We start from the raw sequence: 19,920 nt of genomic DNA, 5'->3' as shown, positions 1-19,920 counted from the left end.
TTTGTCAAGGTTAGGACCGCACCCATCTGTATCAGCTTTATAAATCTTTGCATCTGTATATCTCATAATGAATGCTATAATAGCTTACTTTTAAGATAAAAGAAGCATTTTGATCTTTCTGTTGAATATCCTGAACCAGAACTATACATTGTAACTTACTATGATTATAATGTATTTGATAATATGCATTTCGTAAATATGTGTATGTTACTAATAAGGTTTGAATTGTCATGTCAAATATATAATATGATGCTAAGATCTAATGTAAACGAGCATGAAAAAACAAATAGAACCATTCAAGTTGTTAAAACTTTTTCGATGTAGTGTTTTGTTTTAAACTTATCATTTATTTAACAGATCCTTTTCTGGAAGAACCCATTGATGTTCACTGCATAGAAGGTAAAGATGCAATTTTAACATGCAAACTTCGGCCGAACATTCCACCATCACTTAAATGGTTAAAAAATGGACAAGAAATAACTCAGAATGAAAGATGTATAATGTCTACGGTCGATACACAACACACACTTACAATAAAGAACACCACAGAAAGTGACAGTGGAGACTATAATGTGCAAGTTGGAAAATTTTCCAAGAAAATACAACTCAATATTACAGGTATATAAACTAATTATAAAACCAACCTTTGAGCTTTAACTCAATTCCGCAATAGTTGCGTTGGCAACTGAAATGACAAGGTCTTGATATACTGAAGTTATTGATCATTGTGTAATTGACACACACCAACATTGATAGTTTTAAATTGACATTTTGCTTAACAAAATAACATTTCTGTTTAAGAATTCTTGAATCTAGTGCAAAACTGCAAAAATTGCAGATCTCGATCTTCTAATATAGATAAAGAGTTAAAACAAGGTTAAGTAAAGTAAAGCAGATATTTTACTACTCAATCGATTATGTAAAACTTCAATCATTGGTAACATATCAATTTTATATAACTTTTGTGAATCACATGATATATCAATAACATTTTCTTTATAAATGTCAAGACGTTATTTAAAAATTAATCATGACAATACTGAATATCGTACGATTCGTGTGGGTAACAGACTATTATCCCAAGGGCAACAGGACTCATCAAATAGCACATTGACATTATTCAATATAGAATTGGAGTTCATTGCATCAGATATGATTAAAACCAACTATTTCGAAATAATACACAGAATGCACGACATAATAGAAATAAATTGTCTTAGACTGATCATCTTAACCGTGAGCAAAGAAATAGTTATCAAAAGTACCAGGATTATAATTTTATACGCCAGACGCGCGTTTCGTCTTCATAAGACTCATCAGTGACGCTCAGATCAAAATAGTTAAAAAGCCAAATAAATACAAAGTTGAAGAGCATTGAGGATCCGAAATTCCAAAAAGTTGTGCCAAATACGGCTAAGGTAATCTACTCCTGGGGTAAGAAAATCCTTAGTATTTCGAAAAATTCAAAGTTTTGTAAACAGAAAATTTATAAAAATGACCATATAATTGATATTCATGTCAACACCGAAGTGCTGACTACTGGGCTGGTGATACCCTCCGGGACGAAACGTCCACCAGCAGTGGCATCGACCCAGTGGTGTAAATAGTTATCAAAAGTACCAGGATTATAATTTTATACGCCAGACGCGCGTTTCGTCTTCATAAGACTCATCAGTGACGCTCAGATCAAAATAGTTAAAAAGCCAAATAAATACAAAGTTGAAGAGCATTGAGGATCCGAAATTCCAAAAAGTTGTGCCAAATACGGCTAAGGTAATCTACTCCTGGGGTAAGAAAATCCTTAGTATTTCGAAAAATTCAAAGTTTTGTAAACAGAAAATTTATAAAAATGACCATATAATTGATATTCATGTCAACACCGAAGTGCTGACTACTGGGCTGTAGTAAAACCAGTTTGTAAGACCAGAAAGTAAGACCATTAAGAAATAATGCATGGTAGCAGTAGATCTGTTTTCATTTAACCATTGGTTGGGCATTTATATTCGATAATTTAACCCTGAGCGTTAGTGTCATCTCGGGGTGACTAACATAAATATCTAATTCAAAAGGGAAAATAACCTATAGTTGCTTTTCTGCTGAGATCATGACCCGCAATTATATTATTAAAAAAATATACATTTTATAAATATCTTTTAGCAATTTTAGAACACTATTTGATTGATGAAATTAAAGATAGATGAACATGATGAATGCGAAGCATTTAATTCAAACATATTTGAGCAACCAAGTTAAACCATTCAATTATTTCAGTCTTTAGTTATCAATGTAGAGTTTTGAGAACATGATTGACTTTTTGTCGTCTCTACTATTTTTTTCTTTTGTGTTTTCTCTTCTCCAACTTATGAGTGTTCTTTCTGTAATACTTTATATAGCTCTTCAAATGTTTGGCTTTGAGCGTTCCTGATAAAAAAGTAAATTAGGAAAAGCGCTCCGGACGCAAGAAATTAAAAACATGTTGTTTTCAATATTTTTCATCACTGGGTCGATACCTCTGCTGGTGGACTATCAGTCCCCGAGTGTATAATCAGTTCAGTAGTCAGTATTTCGGTACTGACATGATATAACAAACTTTACTAAAATTGTCCGTTTATAAACTAAGAAATTATTATTAAGAAACTAAGGTTTCAATTCTCTCAAGCAAAGTTGGCTGTAGATGAATTTGGCTATTTATTTTTGGTATTTTTGACATATATCTCTTCAACGGTTTCGGTACTTATACATCTTCAGATTTCAAATGTTTGGATTTGAGCGTTCTTGATGGAGGTAAATCCAGAAAAGCGCTTTGGACGCAAGAAATTAATAACGTGTTGTTTTCAATATTTTACATAACTGGGTCGATACCTCTGGTGGTGGACTATCAGTCTCCGAGGGTATCATCAGCTCAGTAGTATGTATTTCGATACTGACATGATATAACAAACTTTATTAAAATTGTCCGTTTATAAATTAAGAAATTATTAAGAAACTAAGGTTTCAATTCTCTAAGGCAAAGTTGGCTTTAGATTAATTTGGCTTTTTATTTTAGGTATTTTTGACATATACAAATGTAGCTCTTCAACTGTTTCGGTACTTATACATCTTCGGATTTCAAATGTTTGGATTTGAGCGTTCCTGGTGAAGGTAAATCCAGAAAAGCACTTTGGACGGAAGAAATTATTAGAGTCTTGTTTTCAATATTTTTTACATCACTGGGTCGATTCCTCTGGTGGTGGACTATCAATTCAGGGATTTCATCAGCTCAGTAGTCAGTATTTCGCTATTGACATGATATAACAAACTTTACTAAAATTGTCCATTTATAAACTAAGGGATTATTAATAAACTAAGGTTTCAATTCCCTCAGGCAAAGATGGCTTTAGATTAATTTGGCTATTGTTTTAGTATTTTTTTCCATATAGCTCTTTCAACCGTTTCGAAACTTACAGATTTTCGGATTTCAAATTTTGGCTTTGAGCGTTCCTGGTGAAGGTAAATCCAGAAAAGCGCTTCGGACGCAAGAAATTAATAAGGTGTTGTTTTCAATATTTTATATATTTTTTTTTTACTGGAAATTGCATCTGTAGGTTTAATACTTTGCAGAATCATTATTGATAGATGCACATAAAATATCAAAATGTGACCTCTAAAAAAGAAGATATTTGATAATTGCAAGAAACAACTCATAACAAGAGACAAAATGACAACTATTAAAAATATACATTTAATAAATATCTGTTAGCAATTTTAGAACACTATTTGATAGATGAAAATTAAGATAGATTGATGCGAAGCATTTAATTGAAATATATTTGAGCAATCAAGTTAAACCATTCAATTAGTTTTGTCTTTCGTTTTTAAGGTAGTGTTCGGAGAACATAATTGATAAAGGGAAACAAAATTAAAAATCTAAAAAAGAAGATGTGTGATAATTTTAAATTACAATTTTGGGTTTTACCTTTGGTTTATTTTTTTCCCTCCAAAACATTTTCATTAAATGGCAAGTCTTAATCATATTATCAGTTTTAACATGTATATGTTGCCAAACATGAAATAGAAGCATCCTCTGTGACTTTTCCATATTAAAGTATCTAGATTAAATAATTTTTTTTTTCATATCCATGATATATCAATAACATAGTTTTTTTTACTATAAGAGTCCAGAACACTGTTTAAATATTTTTATTCTTGGCAATACTGAAAAACTTGCAGTTTTTGTAGCACAAAGGATATGTATGCCCTAGTTACATTCAGCTAAAAAACATTATTCAATATAAATTTAGATATGATCAGAAGGAACGATTTTGAGATAATACATAAAATGCACTGAAGACAAACATCACATTAGCCTTTTTCAATTGATTTGTATAGTACGTTCTTATGTTGTACTGTTACACAACTGTCCCAGGTTGACACGTTAAACCCCGCAACATTCTGTATGTATGTGCCTGTCCCCAGTCAGGAACATGTAATTCGGTGATTGTCGTTTTTTATGTGTTTAAAAATTTGTTTTTCATTATTTTTTTGTACATGAAATAGGCCGTTAGTTTTCTCGTTTGAATTGTTTCACATTTGTCATTTCGGGGTCTTTTATAGATGACAATGTGGTATGGGCTTTGATTATTGTTGAAGGCCGTACGGTGATCTATAGTTGCTAATTTATATGTCATATGGTCTCTTGTGGAGAGTTGTCTCATTAGCAAACATACTACATCTTCTTTTTGTATAAGCTGATCAAATGATGGCTTAGTAGACAATTACCTATCAATGAGTGCTTGTTTATGTGAATGTAAGCGTTCATCGTGCTAATATTCAATTAAATACAGTGGTCATAAAATAAAAGTATATAACAAAATCATATATTATCAGATAAATGATTCGGATGCAAAAGTATCCCTTTTAAATGCTAGCAACCTTTCCAAAATATATAATAAGGACATATCATGTTTCCTTGGTGTAGCTGCTCTTTGGTGTATCTCTTCATGTCAATTAACGGACGTATCTTAAGGTAAACTTTAAAGAAAAAGCCATTATCTAATACCATGAAAACCATTATTGATCGGAAGAAACTACCTGGTCAAATTGTATAGTATGTCAAACTTGACAAATTATCTATGTTCACCTGAGTTGCCAGATAACTTCATAGAGTTTATCTGCTGCAACTAATTGATGACTTTTACCATTTCACATTTTCAGCGGTTTACCTATGATCGCGACAACCATTTGAAACTGTCAAAAAACTGTCAACAAATAGCAGCATTATGACAAGCACATTTATACAAGATCTATCAAATGGAAGTAAAGCTGTTTCAATCAATGTATTGACCACATGTGGTATTATCCATAAATGACACCATGCATATATAGATAATTTTAGTGTATCAAACTATAGTATTATTGCTGATCAATTCAAAATAACTTATAAACCTCAATCAGACTTGCAGTGGAGATAAGGACTCTAAAAAATTAAAAAAAAATGTTTTTGTTGATTTTTTTTATATTGATAAAGTTTCTGCCAATAATATAATTGAAGAATATAAAAGCATAAGTAATTGCCAAATAAATTACATTCAGAGTATATGTATATTAAACCAAATAGGGTCATTAGAAAATTAGGTTTTAATTTTTTATGCTTATGTTTAATTATGTCAATTACTATCAACGTATACACATTTAGTTGTTAAATGAAGTCTGTGATTTGCCATTGTTTGTTTATTTGCGCTGACAAAAACAACTTAACTCTACCTGAATCCTCAGTTGGCATGCATGTTTGTCTATTGGTTATCTTTTTGCTTATAGAACTTCAAATGGAGATTAGCAAGGACGAAAGAAACACTTATATGGAGGCAATAGAATCCGGAAAAGAGATCAGACAATATGTAAGAGTTCAGGTCATTGGCAAAGATCGTGTTGGAAAGACAAGTCTTGTGCGTAGACTACTTTATCTAGAAGACGGCAAATATGATGGAAAAAGCACGGATGGAATTGAATTTAATAGAAAATGTCAGATAAGAAGAAATGATGGAGCTTGGTTTGTTGGTGAAGGTAAGAAGTAAATTAGCAAAAATAACGAACTCTAAGAAAAATTCTAAACGGAAAGTTCCTGTAATCAAATGGAAAAATCAAAAGCTCAAACATATCAAACGAATTGACAGCAACTGTTATATTCCTGACTTGGTACGGGCATTTTCTTATTTACTAAATGGTTGACTAAACCTGGTTTTCTAGCTATACTAACCTATCATTTGTATGACAGCCGCTTAACATTCACTTATATTGACAGCGACTTGTACCCAAAATAAACGAACATAAAAGGTAAAAATGTCAACAATAACAACACTTTTTGTCTTGATTAATTGCGATTGTAAGCTAATAAGGTAATAGCTTGTACAAATTAGTATTCTACCTTAGCCTATTTGATGTTCTCAACAAATCTTTTCCATTTTAATACATAATACTAAGACTAATGACTAAGACCAACAGTTATAAACTTTCAACATATGTGTACTTTTTGTATACCAAATATATGACCAAACTTAAAAAAAAAGTCAAAATATAGGTGTAAAGATGCAAAACAGTCTAAAATATAAATTATGATGAAATAATCAACTTGTTGCATGACAGTAAATCTTCTTACAATTCGGAGTTTTCAGAGGCGAAAAGCTTTGAAATGTCGAAATCATAAATTAAAAAACTGCGTGAACGATCGACCAAAATTAGTTTTCAGAGACGAACAAACTGTGAAATATCTGCCATCTCTTCAAACAACTCTGATGTTGTTGTAGTTGCGGTCAAATAATCAAATAAGTTTAACTTTTTATGAAAATTGTACTACAATGAGTATCATGTATCGTAATGAGAAACCAATAAGCACTAAGGTAATCTCATATACGAAATATACTATTCAACAAGGAGGAGATTTTGGCAAATCGTAAGTTTTTCATAGCTCCAATGAACATTACCTTGTACAGCAATCCTGAAGTTTTGTATTTAGTACCGAAGCTCCCCAAAAGTCCGTACACACAACTGTTAATTGCCGTATCACATGCTAGTTCATCATAAGAATTGTCCATTAGATTGACCAAAAAATATGTCCGTAATAATTATTTTTAACTATTTAGAAATACTGTGAAACTGTTTACTCCCGTAGTGGTATTAAACATAGATGGATTTTTAAAAATCAAAGGAAATTCTGTATAATTTTATATCTCAGACTTTCTCTGAATTGAATTCTTTCAATTTTGTGAGTTTACAACCCTGAATACCACCATCCCCCATGTGACATTGAAAAATCGTCGAAAAGAAATACTCTCAAATGCTATTTAATAATTAAATATGTGCTGTCTCATACGCTATAAATTGATTACTTTGTGATACCACACGGCATGTTGTGTTCATAGTGTAAAGGTATTGCATGACACACAGAGAACAAGTTATCAGTATGCTGGAGTTTCTTATTGACAACATATGTGTTGTACTTGGGGGTAGATTTTTTTTTAAAATAAATTATTGTCTACATAGTTATGGTAACGAAATGTGCGTCTTTCCTTCTCCGACTCTTCTTATTTTCCAGTCAGACACTTCAAAAGAGAAGAATCAAAAAGATTTTATTCATTTAATTTTATTTTCTGATAAATTGAGGATGTTCTTTCCATTATCAGTTTTGAAATTATGAATATCACCCACCTTAATAGTAATATACCTATTGTACCTGCATATGGGATATATTTCCAAACGTATTCTGTGTTAAAGAGCTCACATCTGCTACTCATACCTGTTAAACGTCACCGGTGTCTGAACAGTAAGTTGATGGACCAGGGGTTTGGCAAAGAACTTTCGTCCTTTTTCGAAAGACCTTGTTGATAGATATTATGCCTCAACTTAACAAATAATACATGGTGGTGTTGAAGTATATATTCGAGGTTCTTACGTTGTTTAATATATTGATGTCGTATGCGAATGTGTTGGTGTCGTTGTTGTATTAACTTTTTTAAATCAGATTAAACAAAAAACATGTGTTTACCACATAAGTGTAGCTAACAATATTTTTTGACATACTTCAGGATTTATTGTTGTTATTTTGATTAGAGTTTAGCAATACTATTTATAAATGATTAACTATAAGGGTATTAAAGAAGTGTATGCTTATTTTAGAATTATCAACATTCTATATAAATATATATCGTCAAGCTTTTTAACACAAAATGCTGTTAGGCATTTACTTATCATACTGTTTAAGTCTTCATATCAATACATTGTAGTTGACACACAGAAGGAAATGATGAGACGGATAGGGCTGGCTGTTGATATGAAACAAGCAAAAACAGTTACTCATCTTGTAGAAGATACGGAAACGACCCAAAATAAACAGATACCAATTGCATCTACAAAGGACATTTTTCAGGAAACAGAAAATAAACTGACTGACCAGGAACCGCTTCTATCAAGACAAAAGAACAGGGAAACAGAAACGCTAAATGTTGTACCTACAATATATGATGATACAACATTTGCAGGTAATACCCCAGCTGTTACAACCAACAACGAAGATGAAAATGAATTAAGCAAAGATGACAAAATGATGTCACAAACACATATTGATTTAAAAAATGCAGAATTAACTGATGATCATGTCATTACTGCTGACCAAATAACGGACTTGGTGATTAAAAAAATGGATGAAATTATATCGAGTTCCAAGATGGATAAAGAAAAAAAGGAATCCGGAGATTTAGTAGAATGTGGTATTTGGGATTTTGCTGGCCAAAAAGACTACTATGCCACACACCAGACATTCTTTACACCATATGCAATATATCTTCTAGTTGTAGATATTGAAGACGATATTAAACCAATCACACATGATGAAGATGATTGTACTTGCATTGGAGGTAAGCTTGTCGTAAGTTTAAAAGAAAATATTCATATAAAAAAATCACTGACTTTTAAGAAAATATGAACGTAGTCACCATTAATTGTTTAAGTACATACTAAACATTAAATGGACAGATCAACTTAATGATTCATGGTGTGATGTTCCAGTTTGTGTATCGTATGGAGATTGAATTTTCTATATGGTTCCAGCTGCTATTTGGCAGAAAAAAAAAGCAATTCTTACTTTACAGACGATGAATAGCACTTACAGTTGCAGCATGCAAGTCATAAGTAATAGGCATACTTATAACATGACTAAGAAGTTAATAAGCATTGTATGTAGCCTTCTTAACTATTTTCTGTTATTTTTAACAAATAAAATTAAATTAGATACATAGGCATTGCTTTTTTCGTTTCGTATTCATGAAAACAATGCAAAACATGAATTTCTTTTCAAACAACTAGCTTGTATATTTTTTTTCAAAACTGCTAAAAACTGGTATGACGTATTGCAGGCTATGTCAAAAGATTAAATACAATGGTACATGAATATACAGTGTACCAGTAACGCATACAGAAATATCTTACTGTGTGTCTTGTTTCTTGTTGAAAATGTCAAAAAGTTGTATACAATTAAATTTGTAATTTATTACATAACTGTTTATATGAAGTTTATGGAAGTGTATGGAAACATTATTGTTAATTATTACGACTATCCTACCTAACTAAATACTTGTATGATACATTGTTATAGATACAGAATGTAAGAACCTATCAACATCTTAACTGGTCCGTTATGTAAATCTAACCAATTTTCGATATAATTATATTAAGTAAGGATATTTTGATTATCTGTGTCCCCCAATTTTGAATTAACAAGTGGCATTGTTAATTTGAATGACAAATATTCGAATGGATTTAAACGAAATCAGTCCATCATGGTCACAAGTTACCTAAATAAAACGAAGAGTATTAACCTTTAACACAGATTTAAATTTTTGATAACATGTATATATACGGCGTTTGAAAGGTGTTTGCTAACGCTTTGAAAATCATTTCTAATTGTCGTTATAGTGTATTGCCCAAGTGTTACCCCACAACCTCACTTTAAAAAGAGAAAACATACATTTTTTTTGTATTTCCTTTCAGATTACGTTGACTTTTGGTTTGACAGTGTTCATTGTTTTTGTAAAGATCATTCAGCAGACAAACTGAGTCCACCTGTTTTAATGGTTTGTACTGGTACTGACAAGTTTGAAAAGGTAACATAATATATATATTTTTGACACAACTATGTGTTTAACTGATATTACTGAGTAGTTTCCCTTCAAGAAGTGACAATACTACGTTGTCTCGATGACAACGAATATCGCAGGATTTAAAAAGTTGGTATGTTAATCCGGTAGTGAATGTGAAGGTGTAATAATTTTGTTTAAAACTTTAACTAGGAAAAATATTGTTTCATTTTACTAGATAATTATCCGTTTTAATACAGTTGTTTTAAGTCTACATGTAAATTCAACAAATACAAACTACATTCATTTGAGACATAACGCATTGATATTTCTTTTACAAATATCAGCAAGGAACACCATAACTTCATAGCAAAAATGGATAAAAAATGGTTGATATGAATTGTTCCTGGTTTTCATTTTTCAAATGACTATTACAGTATCTTAAGACTGCTTATTTGAGGTATCTTATCAATTGGTCACTGTGTCAGCAAATGAAAATGTTTAACACTATATTAACAGGTTAAAGATAGGCAAACAAAATATGAAGACAAATTTCTTGACACTGTTGGCAAACAAACAAAATTCAATCACAGAAGAGGCATCTACTTTCTTTCTAATACACACTTTAAAAAAGAAGATATTGACGAAATCAATAGATTAAGAAAACACATTTCCAACATTGCATTTGAGATGAATTACTTTGCTGAAAAACTTCCGACAAAATGGATTCAACTAGAAACTGTACTTGAAGTATTAAAAGAAGATTCACCAATACATGTTTATTCTTGGGATAATCTGCTGAAAATATCTCATAAACATCTGGTAGAAGAGGCAGAACTCCTTGCTTTCCTTAATTACCAACACAAAATTGGAAACATAATATTTTTCGACGACATCAGAGAATATATCATTCTACGTCCAGAGTGGCTAGTAAAGTGTTTCAGATGTCTTGTATGTGATGGCAACATCGAGAAGAGGAATTATAACTTGATTTCTCCAACTACTTGGAATCAACTGAAGATTTCAGGGGAATTACCAGAAACATTAATCGATCAGTTATTTCAAAAAGAACCCGAATTGAAGTTTGCAGACCATAAAACGCATTTGCTTAATGTCATGGAAAAGTTTGACATTGTAATAACACCTCAATTTAAAGATACCAGCACCAACAAATGCATGAAGTCAGATTCTTACTATTTGCCGTGCATGATTGAAAATTCATCATCATACAAATCTATTTTGGATACATTTATTCCAAAGATTTCTGATGTTTCAATTACACCTTGGTTGGTTTTTGAATTCGAATTTCTTCCTCTTGCCTATTTCAATCACATTTTGTTCTATTATATTAGAAAATATGAAGTTTGTAAAGTAAAAGCTTTATACCGTGGGAAAGCAGTGTTCTATTTAGACGAACTCAGTAAATTTATCATCTGCTTTTCACGTAATGCTGTATCCGTGCAAATATGGAGGTGGGATGTTTTGGAGGATAATGTATATCAGACCGTTTTGAATGAATTGTGTGATATCATTGAAACCATACAAGGAAAATTAAGGCATACTATATCATACAGTATTAAAGTAAAATGTAAAACCGGAGATTTCTCTAAAAGTGAAGATAGAATCCCCCTAAAAGATGTCAATGACAGAGAGGTATATTTTTGTGATGAACATTGTATCCCACACAGCATGGATGATATAAGAAACAGCTGGTTGAAACATCATGTGAGTATCTTCAATTTTTAGAGATTTGATTTTAATAATCTTTATTGTGTCTCATCAATACCAGATGAATCCCCCTATACATATTAAATGGCTCAGGTTGCAATACACAAAAAATGGATATGCATTATATATGTTAATTTGTTTGGCAGGTCCTACTGCGTTAGAAGACATTCTATTTTTACAGCTGTTTTCATTGTATACTAATTAATCGATTAAGGGTATAATTTTAAAGATAAGAAGATACTTTTGACTTATTTTGATCAATCAATTTCTAAAACTATACAGACAAATACAATAGTTTAACCCTAGGATGTTAAAAATTGAAGGCTTTTACTTGTCTACTCCTCAGTCAATCCTTTCGGTTAATAGAGACTGAGAACAAATCAATAAAAGGACTGTATATTTCCTATAGATAATTCATTAAGTATGTCGTATTCTTTTCATGAAGAATTAAGAACAAACACATCGAAATCATTACATTTGCAATCTTATACAATATACAAGTTACTGCCTTTATTTTCAAGTAAAATAAAAACGAACTATAGGGAACATTCAAAACGGACAGTTCCTTATAAAATGTCAAAACACACAGCTCAAACAAGTTACACGCATGGAAAAAAACTGTCATATACCTAACTTGTTAGAGGAAACTCCTTATGAAGAAAATGGTTAAGTATACCTAGTTTTATAGCTAGCTTAATGAGTGTCGCATAAAAATGCATTGTATTGACAACAACGCATGGAAACTTATTTGAGAAGAAATTTTAAAAATAGGACTACCTCAGTCAACATTGCGTTATAATCTTAATTATAATACAAACAAAGAAATATGCATGTCATGTATGTCAAAATGAAAATAAAAACTAGAATACAGAAAATTACCATAGCATAATAACACAATGACGGGATGTATAACAAAAAGAGACTAAACAGTAAAAGATAACACGTAGTTTAGGTTATGAATAACGAAATTACAAAGAATGTATACATCAATACCATCGTGTATTATTTGTGAAGTTGTTACGTACCGATCATTGTGGATTCAATTATTTTCGTGGGTACCAATTTTCGTGAATTAAGGAAAACTTGCATGTTCGTGGATATTTAATTTCGTTGGTTTAAGGTAGTCTGCATACAAATCTATAGAAAATTCATCATTGGTTAAACATTTAATTTCGTGTTTTAACTGTATCCACAAAATCCATGAAAATAAGTAACCAAGTAATAATGATTAATCCACAGTATCAGGTTGTCTGCATGTTGATATTACAAAATATGAAGCCTTTTGTCAAGTTAGCGCAGCAATGAGATAAATTTATATTAGTGATACTGATTATTACAATTAGCATGTTTTCTCATTTCCCCACTCCTTAGCCATTTTCGTATGCAACAAAGCACATTTTTTATTTACATAAATATCCAACGAGAAGAAATATCAAAACTGAAACTTCTATTATGTAATTTTGCAATCAAAAGTATGACTTAATATGGAAAATCGAACAAAATGCCATGTTCTTAGATAATGAGCTGACAGTTTTACTATAAAACAGTATCATACAGATCTACCCTTATACAAATTTGGACAGTTCTACCCTAGAACAGATTTCGAAAGTTCTACTCTAGGACTTATTGCGACAGTTATGCACATAATTGATGTACTAAGTTAACTTAGTATTGTACTTATGTGAAAATGTTCTAGATATAAGTTAAACTGTTTTATGATACATTATTTTGACAGCTGTGAAAAGACGCTAGAACTAATTCGAAGAGTAGTTATTAACCTTTCAAAAATATGGAAGTTCAAATTAAAGGTTCACGTAATAAGATTTTGTCTTTAACTACTAAAGGTGTGATATATTGAGGCGGACATATGTTATTCGTAAGAGTAATGTCGCCACGAAACTAGATATAGGAAGATGTGGTATGAGTGCCAATGAGACAAATCACCATCCAAGTAACTAGTCTTCTTCGTTTATTTGTTTCCTCTGTTCGCTTTACATATCGCGATTATATTGAGATGACACCCAGTGAACCTGTTAATCTTTCAAAAAAACTAATACATGTTTTATCTGAAATTGATCTGTTAAGTCTGTTAAGCTTTTTTTCAATTTTTGCTGGTTTCTTGTGTTTACTGCCTGTAAAATGCATTGTAGAATCGAAATTATGTTTCCGTTATTTTATATGTGAATGTGAAATTAAACATTCCATTCTGATTGTAAAAAGAGAGTGGCTGATAAGCTGGGAACATTAATGTTATGTAAATTTTAAATCCAAACCCTGTTTGATTTATCTTCCTCTGAGCAAATTCTTCGGAGAGAAAAGGCTACCATTAATCTAAAATCGATTAAAAAAAACATCAATTAACATTCATGACAATCTATTTATGTTGATGTTTATCAATTAATACAGATTGACTAAGATATACAAAAAAATCATTAGTTCTTGATAAACATAAGCTAAATTGTAAAATTAATGATTGGAAAATATTTTATTTCTCGAATTTACGGATAAAATTTAAAAAAAAAATGTTTTGCCTCTCTACATTCGTAGGTGTTTCTATCATTCTTATAATTGCCTCTACTTTTGAAAAATAGTGGATCCGCCTCTGAACGTAAAGTTATATTCGAACTGTGCAGTATATCACAGGTAGTTAATGGGCACATTAGCTGTGCATTATCTAGATTATAGTACTGTAAGAACAAAGAAATTTTGTCTTTGTCATATGTTAAAGTATACATATGCAAGCTGGTTACTTGTAAAAGAAATAAACAGCAACTTTCTCCCAAGATTCCAACATGACCTATCTTTATAGTCAGCGATCAACAAAAGGGTTGCGACTCATTAGTTTTAAATGCCTATCCTCTTGTATTGTTCCTGATTTCTGAATCGAGGAGGGAAGAACCTAGAAAATAATGGTTTCAGTTACTTAATTAATTCTAATTGAGAGTAAAGTAGACACGTTGTGGATTTGGTGGGACAAGAGTTTGACCCGCTAGCCCCTTTACGTCCTAAATTACCTGGCTTCTTCTTCGGAGACTTCGAAAACAGTTTTGTCGACATCTTATACTTTCAGGTATTTCACATCCAATTTTTTATGGAAATATTCTTTATAAAGCACAAAAATGTCAGTATTCACCTCAGAAACTAACAAAACCCTTAAATATACTTACCAAGAAGGGATATAGATACGATACTGTTGTCAGGTCATTAAAGATTGCATATTTTGGCGTTAAGATTGATTCACTTATAGGGTCTTTGTATCGGAACTAAACACATTTATTCAAAAACCAGTTGTTGGCATGAAACGGGTTATGTTCTTCTCATATATATTATGATGGTATGATACTAAACCCCTAACGGGAAGGATTGTGCCTGATATTCATATGATGAAATCATAATCTTCCAATCAGTTTAATTAAAGTCTGGTGCTGACATGTCAGTTAACTGCTAGTAGTCTGTTGTTATTTATGTATTATTGTCATTTTGTTTATTTTCCTTGGTTACATCTTCTGACATCAGACTCGGACTTCTCTTGAATTGTATTTTAAATGTGTGTATTGGTATGCATTTACTTTTCTACATTGGCTAGAGGTATAGGGGGAGGTTTGAGATCTCAGAAACATGTTTAACCCCGCCGCATTTTTGCGCCTGTCCCAAGTCAGGAGCCTCTGGCCTTTGTTTGTTTTGTATTATTTTAACTTTAGTTTTTTTAGTACAATTTGGAAATTAGTATGGCGTTCATTATCACTGAACTAGTATATATTTGTTTAGGGGTCAGCTGAAGGACGCCTCCGTGGGCGGGAATTTCTCGCTACATTTAAGACCTGTTGGTGACCTTCTGCTGTTGTTTTTTCTGTGGTCGGGCTGTTGTCTCTTTGACAAGTTCCCCATTTCCATTTTAAATTTTATTATCTGACTACTCGGTAAAAAAAGGGCTACCAGGTTAAAATTAACAAAAATGTAGTCATAATCATTACCATCCAATGTATATTAGAGAAAAATCATGTATCTGTAATATTCTGTAGATTGATGAGTCAAAAATGAAAAATAAAACAATTGTGGGAATTGTAACTGATTCAATGAAAGTGAAAATCGGAAATACTCAATCAGTCGTATTTTTCGAAATAATAAAAACCTCGCAATAATTTCTAAATTGTACAGTAGATGATCATATCTCGCCATGAAACACAGGCTATCAGTTGTACTGAGACAGAACATATGACAACCTAAATGTATTCAAAGAACATGTGTGATAAGTCATGTTTATTTTGTACGTCGATTCTGGTCAACACATCGCTAATGGTAGTATGACATTTTTCAGGATAGGTATTACAAGAAACCAGACCAAAAAGGACTGGTCTTGATTGTTGACCTCCTGTCCAATGCTATAGAATATTGGAGACAAGGTAATTTATAACATTTACTATAAAATTATAAAATTTTAAATATATCATCTGGTTATCGATCTTATCAGGAACCACACTATTGAAATTGGTGTTATTCTTTGATAGAAAACAAACCGTACTGTTTAATTTGAAAAATGTTAATCATGATAGACAAGCTTAGTATTCAGTCATCAGTAGCTTATAAATTTATAATAAATTTTGACTTATAAGACCATAGTTTGTCTATGCAGCGGGTTTTTTACAGGGACATTCACGTACCAAAAATTTTACTGGCATGCATTTATATTTCATGAGCTATCTTGTGTAAACATATCCAAAATGATATTAATGGAAGATTTTAAGGGGAAAACAGTTTAGTTTGAAATTAATTAATTTAAGTTATTAGTGTATATTACAATGTGCTGAAGTGATAAGAATATAAATCCTGCAGGAGGATATTGCAGTGAATTGTGTAAGCTATATATTACGTTGTAGCATAAAAGCAAAACCATTTTTGTACCGGTGTTTTACCAATTTTAGAAGCTAATAGTTAACCAATCTAATCGGAAATTGTATGCCCATATTTTCGAAAGTTTTTTTAGTATCTTGTTAACCTTTCAATTGCATAACAAAGTTGAATGATACATTGTTGTATTATTTTATTGTACATTCTAACTAATTTGATTTGTTTAGAAAGAGCCATATGTCAAACTATATATTCAAATATAGACTGAAACCTCCTTGTCCGAGGTTAAGGTAATCTCTTTGTAGTCTTTTGGTTTGTTCCCGTTAAAATATATTTGGTCTAAAGATGCCAAATTGCTAAAAGGGACCTTCCAATAAAAAAACGAATATATTGTGATCTTCTGCTATGGGGAACCCTCCTTCCCTAATATGATATGTGATTAAGTTCTTGATGTTTTGTACTAACACAAGTATGTATCTGATACAGCTGCTTCCCTTTTTGTTCTTAAACAGGATGCCTTGGGAGCCAGCATGCTTATGACGCAAACAGGACTTTGAGATAGGCTTAAAGTTCTGTGACTAAATACTACTTGCAAAGAATTGAACACTTCTCATTAGCAACCGTTCAAAACATGAACTTGCATAGCCCATGTGACCTTATGGACGTCTGATCTGAGGACGGTGGACCGCAATATATATAGTTATGGACATTCTTTTTTAGATGGCCTATTTCCTCACAATTTCTCCTTCTTTATTCATAGGCTCCCCCTTTGGCAAATTGGACTACAGTCCACTGTTTTCAGCACATTTGGTGTCACACCCGAATACATTTTATCGTCGACCAGAACATTTTAATTCCTATATTTTACCTGATAACACATGGCCCATGACATCCTGAACCCAAACATTAACCAAAACACTCATCACTGTATATCAACGTACGCCGACCATGCAAGGGCTGTATAGCCAGTCAAGGTCGTTAACAACTTCCATTTGTTGTTGTATATCAAGTACAATCTACAAAGTCTACAGTTTGCGATGAATGTTTGATAACATGATATCGAAATGTAAATGTATAGGTCAAATATATGCAACATTTCCAAAAATGAGTGTCAAGTATACAGCTAGGGTAATTAGTTTTTATAACTTTAATATGAATATATCGCGAATGGTAGAATATAATGATGATGGAAATTACACTTTATGAATTTGAAGTGTCAGGTACTTTTCTTGATTAACCATCATCAGAAGTATAAGACCTTCCTGGAAAAAGAAATTAAAAAAATTACAGAGGATCAATAGAAGAACAAGTCTGTGTCCTGCCAGAAATAAAAGCAACTTAAAGTAAAACAACTATGGATGACCAAAATGAAGCGAAACTTCAGGGATAAAAATTAGATTGTGGAATTTTTGTCAGATTCTTTTTTCTTATAATAATATGGTGAAAGTATTATGCAAGTTAAATATCAACTTTCATGTCGGTTTGTTAAGAGTCATGTAATCTTGATATTTTGTTTTAGTTCAGTTATCAACATTTACAGATGTTCAATTATGTATGATCATGTAGTAGATGGATTTTTTTTGGTTTTTATAATAATTGTATACATGTTGAGCATGGTTTTCTTATAGGATTTTTCTGAACTTGATATCACATTCTTGATTCAATGACGAGATGATATATGTTGTGTTTTTGGTTGTTATGTGGAACCCAAATGGTTCTGGTGCTCATCGTTTTGTGTTTCTACATCAATAATGATGTCATTGTCGTTTGCTTTATCTTTTTTCATGAATTGTAATTGTTTTGTTTTTTCTATGTTATACAGATTATGACGAGGATTTGCAGAATCTTTCAAATTTCTTCAGAGAAGAACTTAAATATCAGGTGAAATTTAAGGGAAAATCCATGACAAAGACTGAGCTACAGAACTATTTCATGGAAATTGACAGAACATACTTGGAAAAGAACTCACGGGATTATCATTCTTTTATCTGTGTTATTGTGGGTTATGAAGTTGAGGTACTTTATTTTATAAACAAATACTTATCCCCATAGCTATCAGGCATTTTTTATTAATGATATAGGCATAACCCATTCTATGACAAACCGGTTGGTTCCGTCTAACTGTATTGATTGATATAATTTATATACTAAAACTTAAAACAGGAAATGTAACTGTAAATATAGTTGTTATGGTATGCACATTGTTTTAATTTTCCAACTGTTAAACTTTCGATGTTTGTGTATTATTATTCTAAATGTACCTGCCTATATAATACATGTACCTTTTGTGCCTCCCAAATGATGCAATCATTCATTCTAGTGAAGAGTACTTTTTATGAGGAAAATTGTATTGATACTATTATATTTCAAGTCAGTAATCTTTTCGAAAGATTGAAAGAAAAAAATAATCACACTTACACATTCAAAATTCCACCATCTTCTTCCTGAGTGTTACATTGATATATGCGACTATCATACAATGTGTAATTGTCTTGTAGTAATGTTCCTTTTATTCTAGCATTTTGTTTCTGTGTAACGTTATGCGGAGTGTTGTTTTCCTTCCTTTTTTAAAATTGTCTTAGAGTAATGGAACTTAAACACTCATGTGTATGCAACTTATCATATGGTGTGCATTATCCATATTTTCTTACGAAAGATTGAATCATTTGCTTCATTTTTTCTGGGCATGGTTTTCTTATAAAAGTCTATTTCTTGTTCGCCAGTTATTTGACGTGTAATCATAAGATATTTTGCCATGCTTACAACAACATTAGTATGCATAAGATAAGGATTTCCTCCATCTATGTAAATGGTTAAATTATGCTATTGTATAATAGAATATTCGAAAGACATGTATGTACATTTACACATTTTGATGAACCTTAGATCTTGAACAGTTAAGAAAATATTACAAATAGCTCCGTAAAGTTTTAGACAAGGCATACATGTCACACCATCCTGACTAATCCAATTGACGAATGGTTAAAATATTTGAATACTAGGGTAATATGTGGTACTGCGTTTTTTTTTTATTTAATAAGACTTTTGGTCGCATTAACTATACCATAATATAAGAAAGGCTAAATGTTATCATATCGGTGAACATACGTTAAGTTAGATAACAACATATGTGTCTAAATGACTACAAGAAGTTTAGTACGCAAATTACATTCTGATAAAACGTTTGTAAAATGCGATGTGCCTCAATCTTCTATTTTAGGTCCTCTATTTCTTTAAA

At 31.5% G+C, this 19,920-nt stretch overlaps 1 protein-coding gene across 1 annotated transcript in view; it reads left to right on the top strand.

The window, feature by feature from the left end:
* The first annotated feature begins 365 nt into the window (after window positions 1–365).
* Window positions 366–19,920, top strand: part of LOC139481979 (uncharacterized) — a 30,147-nt gene continuing 10,592 nt past the window's right edge. The window contains exons 1-7 of the mRNA XM_071265551.1: window positions 366–618; window positions 5,797–6,042; window positions 8,259–8,888; window positions 10,021–10,133; window positions 10,626–11,831; window positions 16,153–16,237; window positions 18,505–18,698. Of these exons, the coding sequence (XP_071121652.1) occupies window positions 501–618; window positions 5,797–6,042; window positions 8,259–8,888; window positions 10,021–10,133; window positions 10,626–11,831; window positions 16,153–16,237; window positions 18,505–18,698 (2,592 nt within the window). The 5' untranslated portion in view covers window positions 366–500. The remainder of the gene's footprint in view (window positions 619–5,796; window positions 6,043–8,258; window positions 8,889–10,020; window positions 10,134–10,625; window positions 11,832–16,152; window positions 16,238–18,504; window positions 18,699–19,920) is intronic.

This window comes from Mytilus edulis, chromosome 7 (genome assembly GCF_963676685.1).
Source record: "Mytilus edulis chromosome 7, xbMytEdul2.2, whole genome shotgun sequence".
Taxonomy (NCBI): Eukaryota; Metazoa; Mollusca; class Bivalvia; order Mytilida; family Mytilidae; genus Mytilus; species Mytilus edulis.
This window is presented reverse-complemented; position numbering and strand designations above follow the sequence as displayed.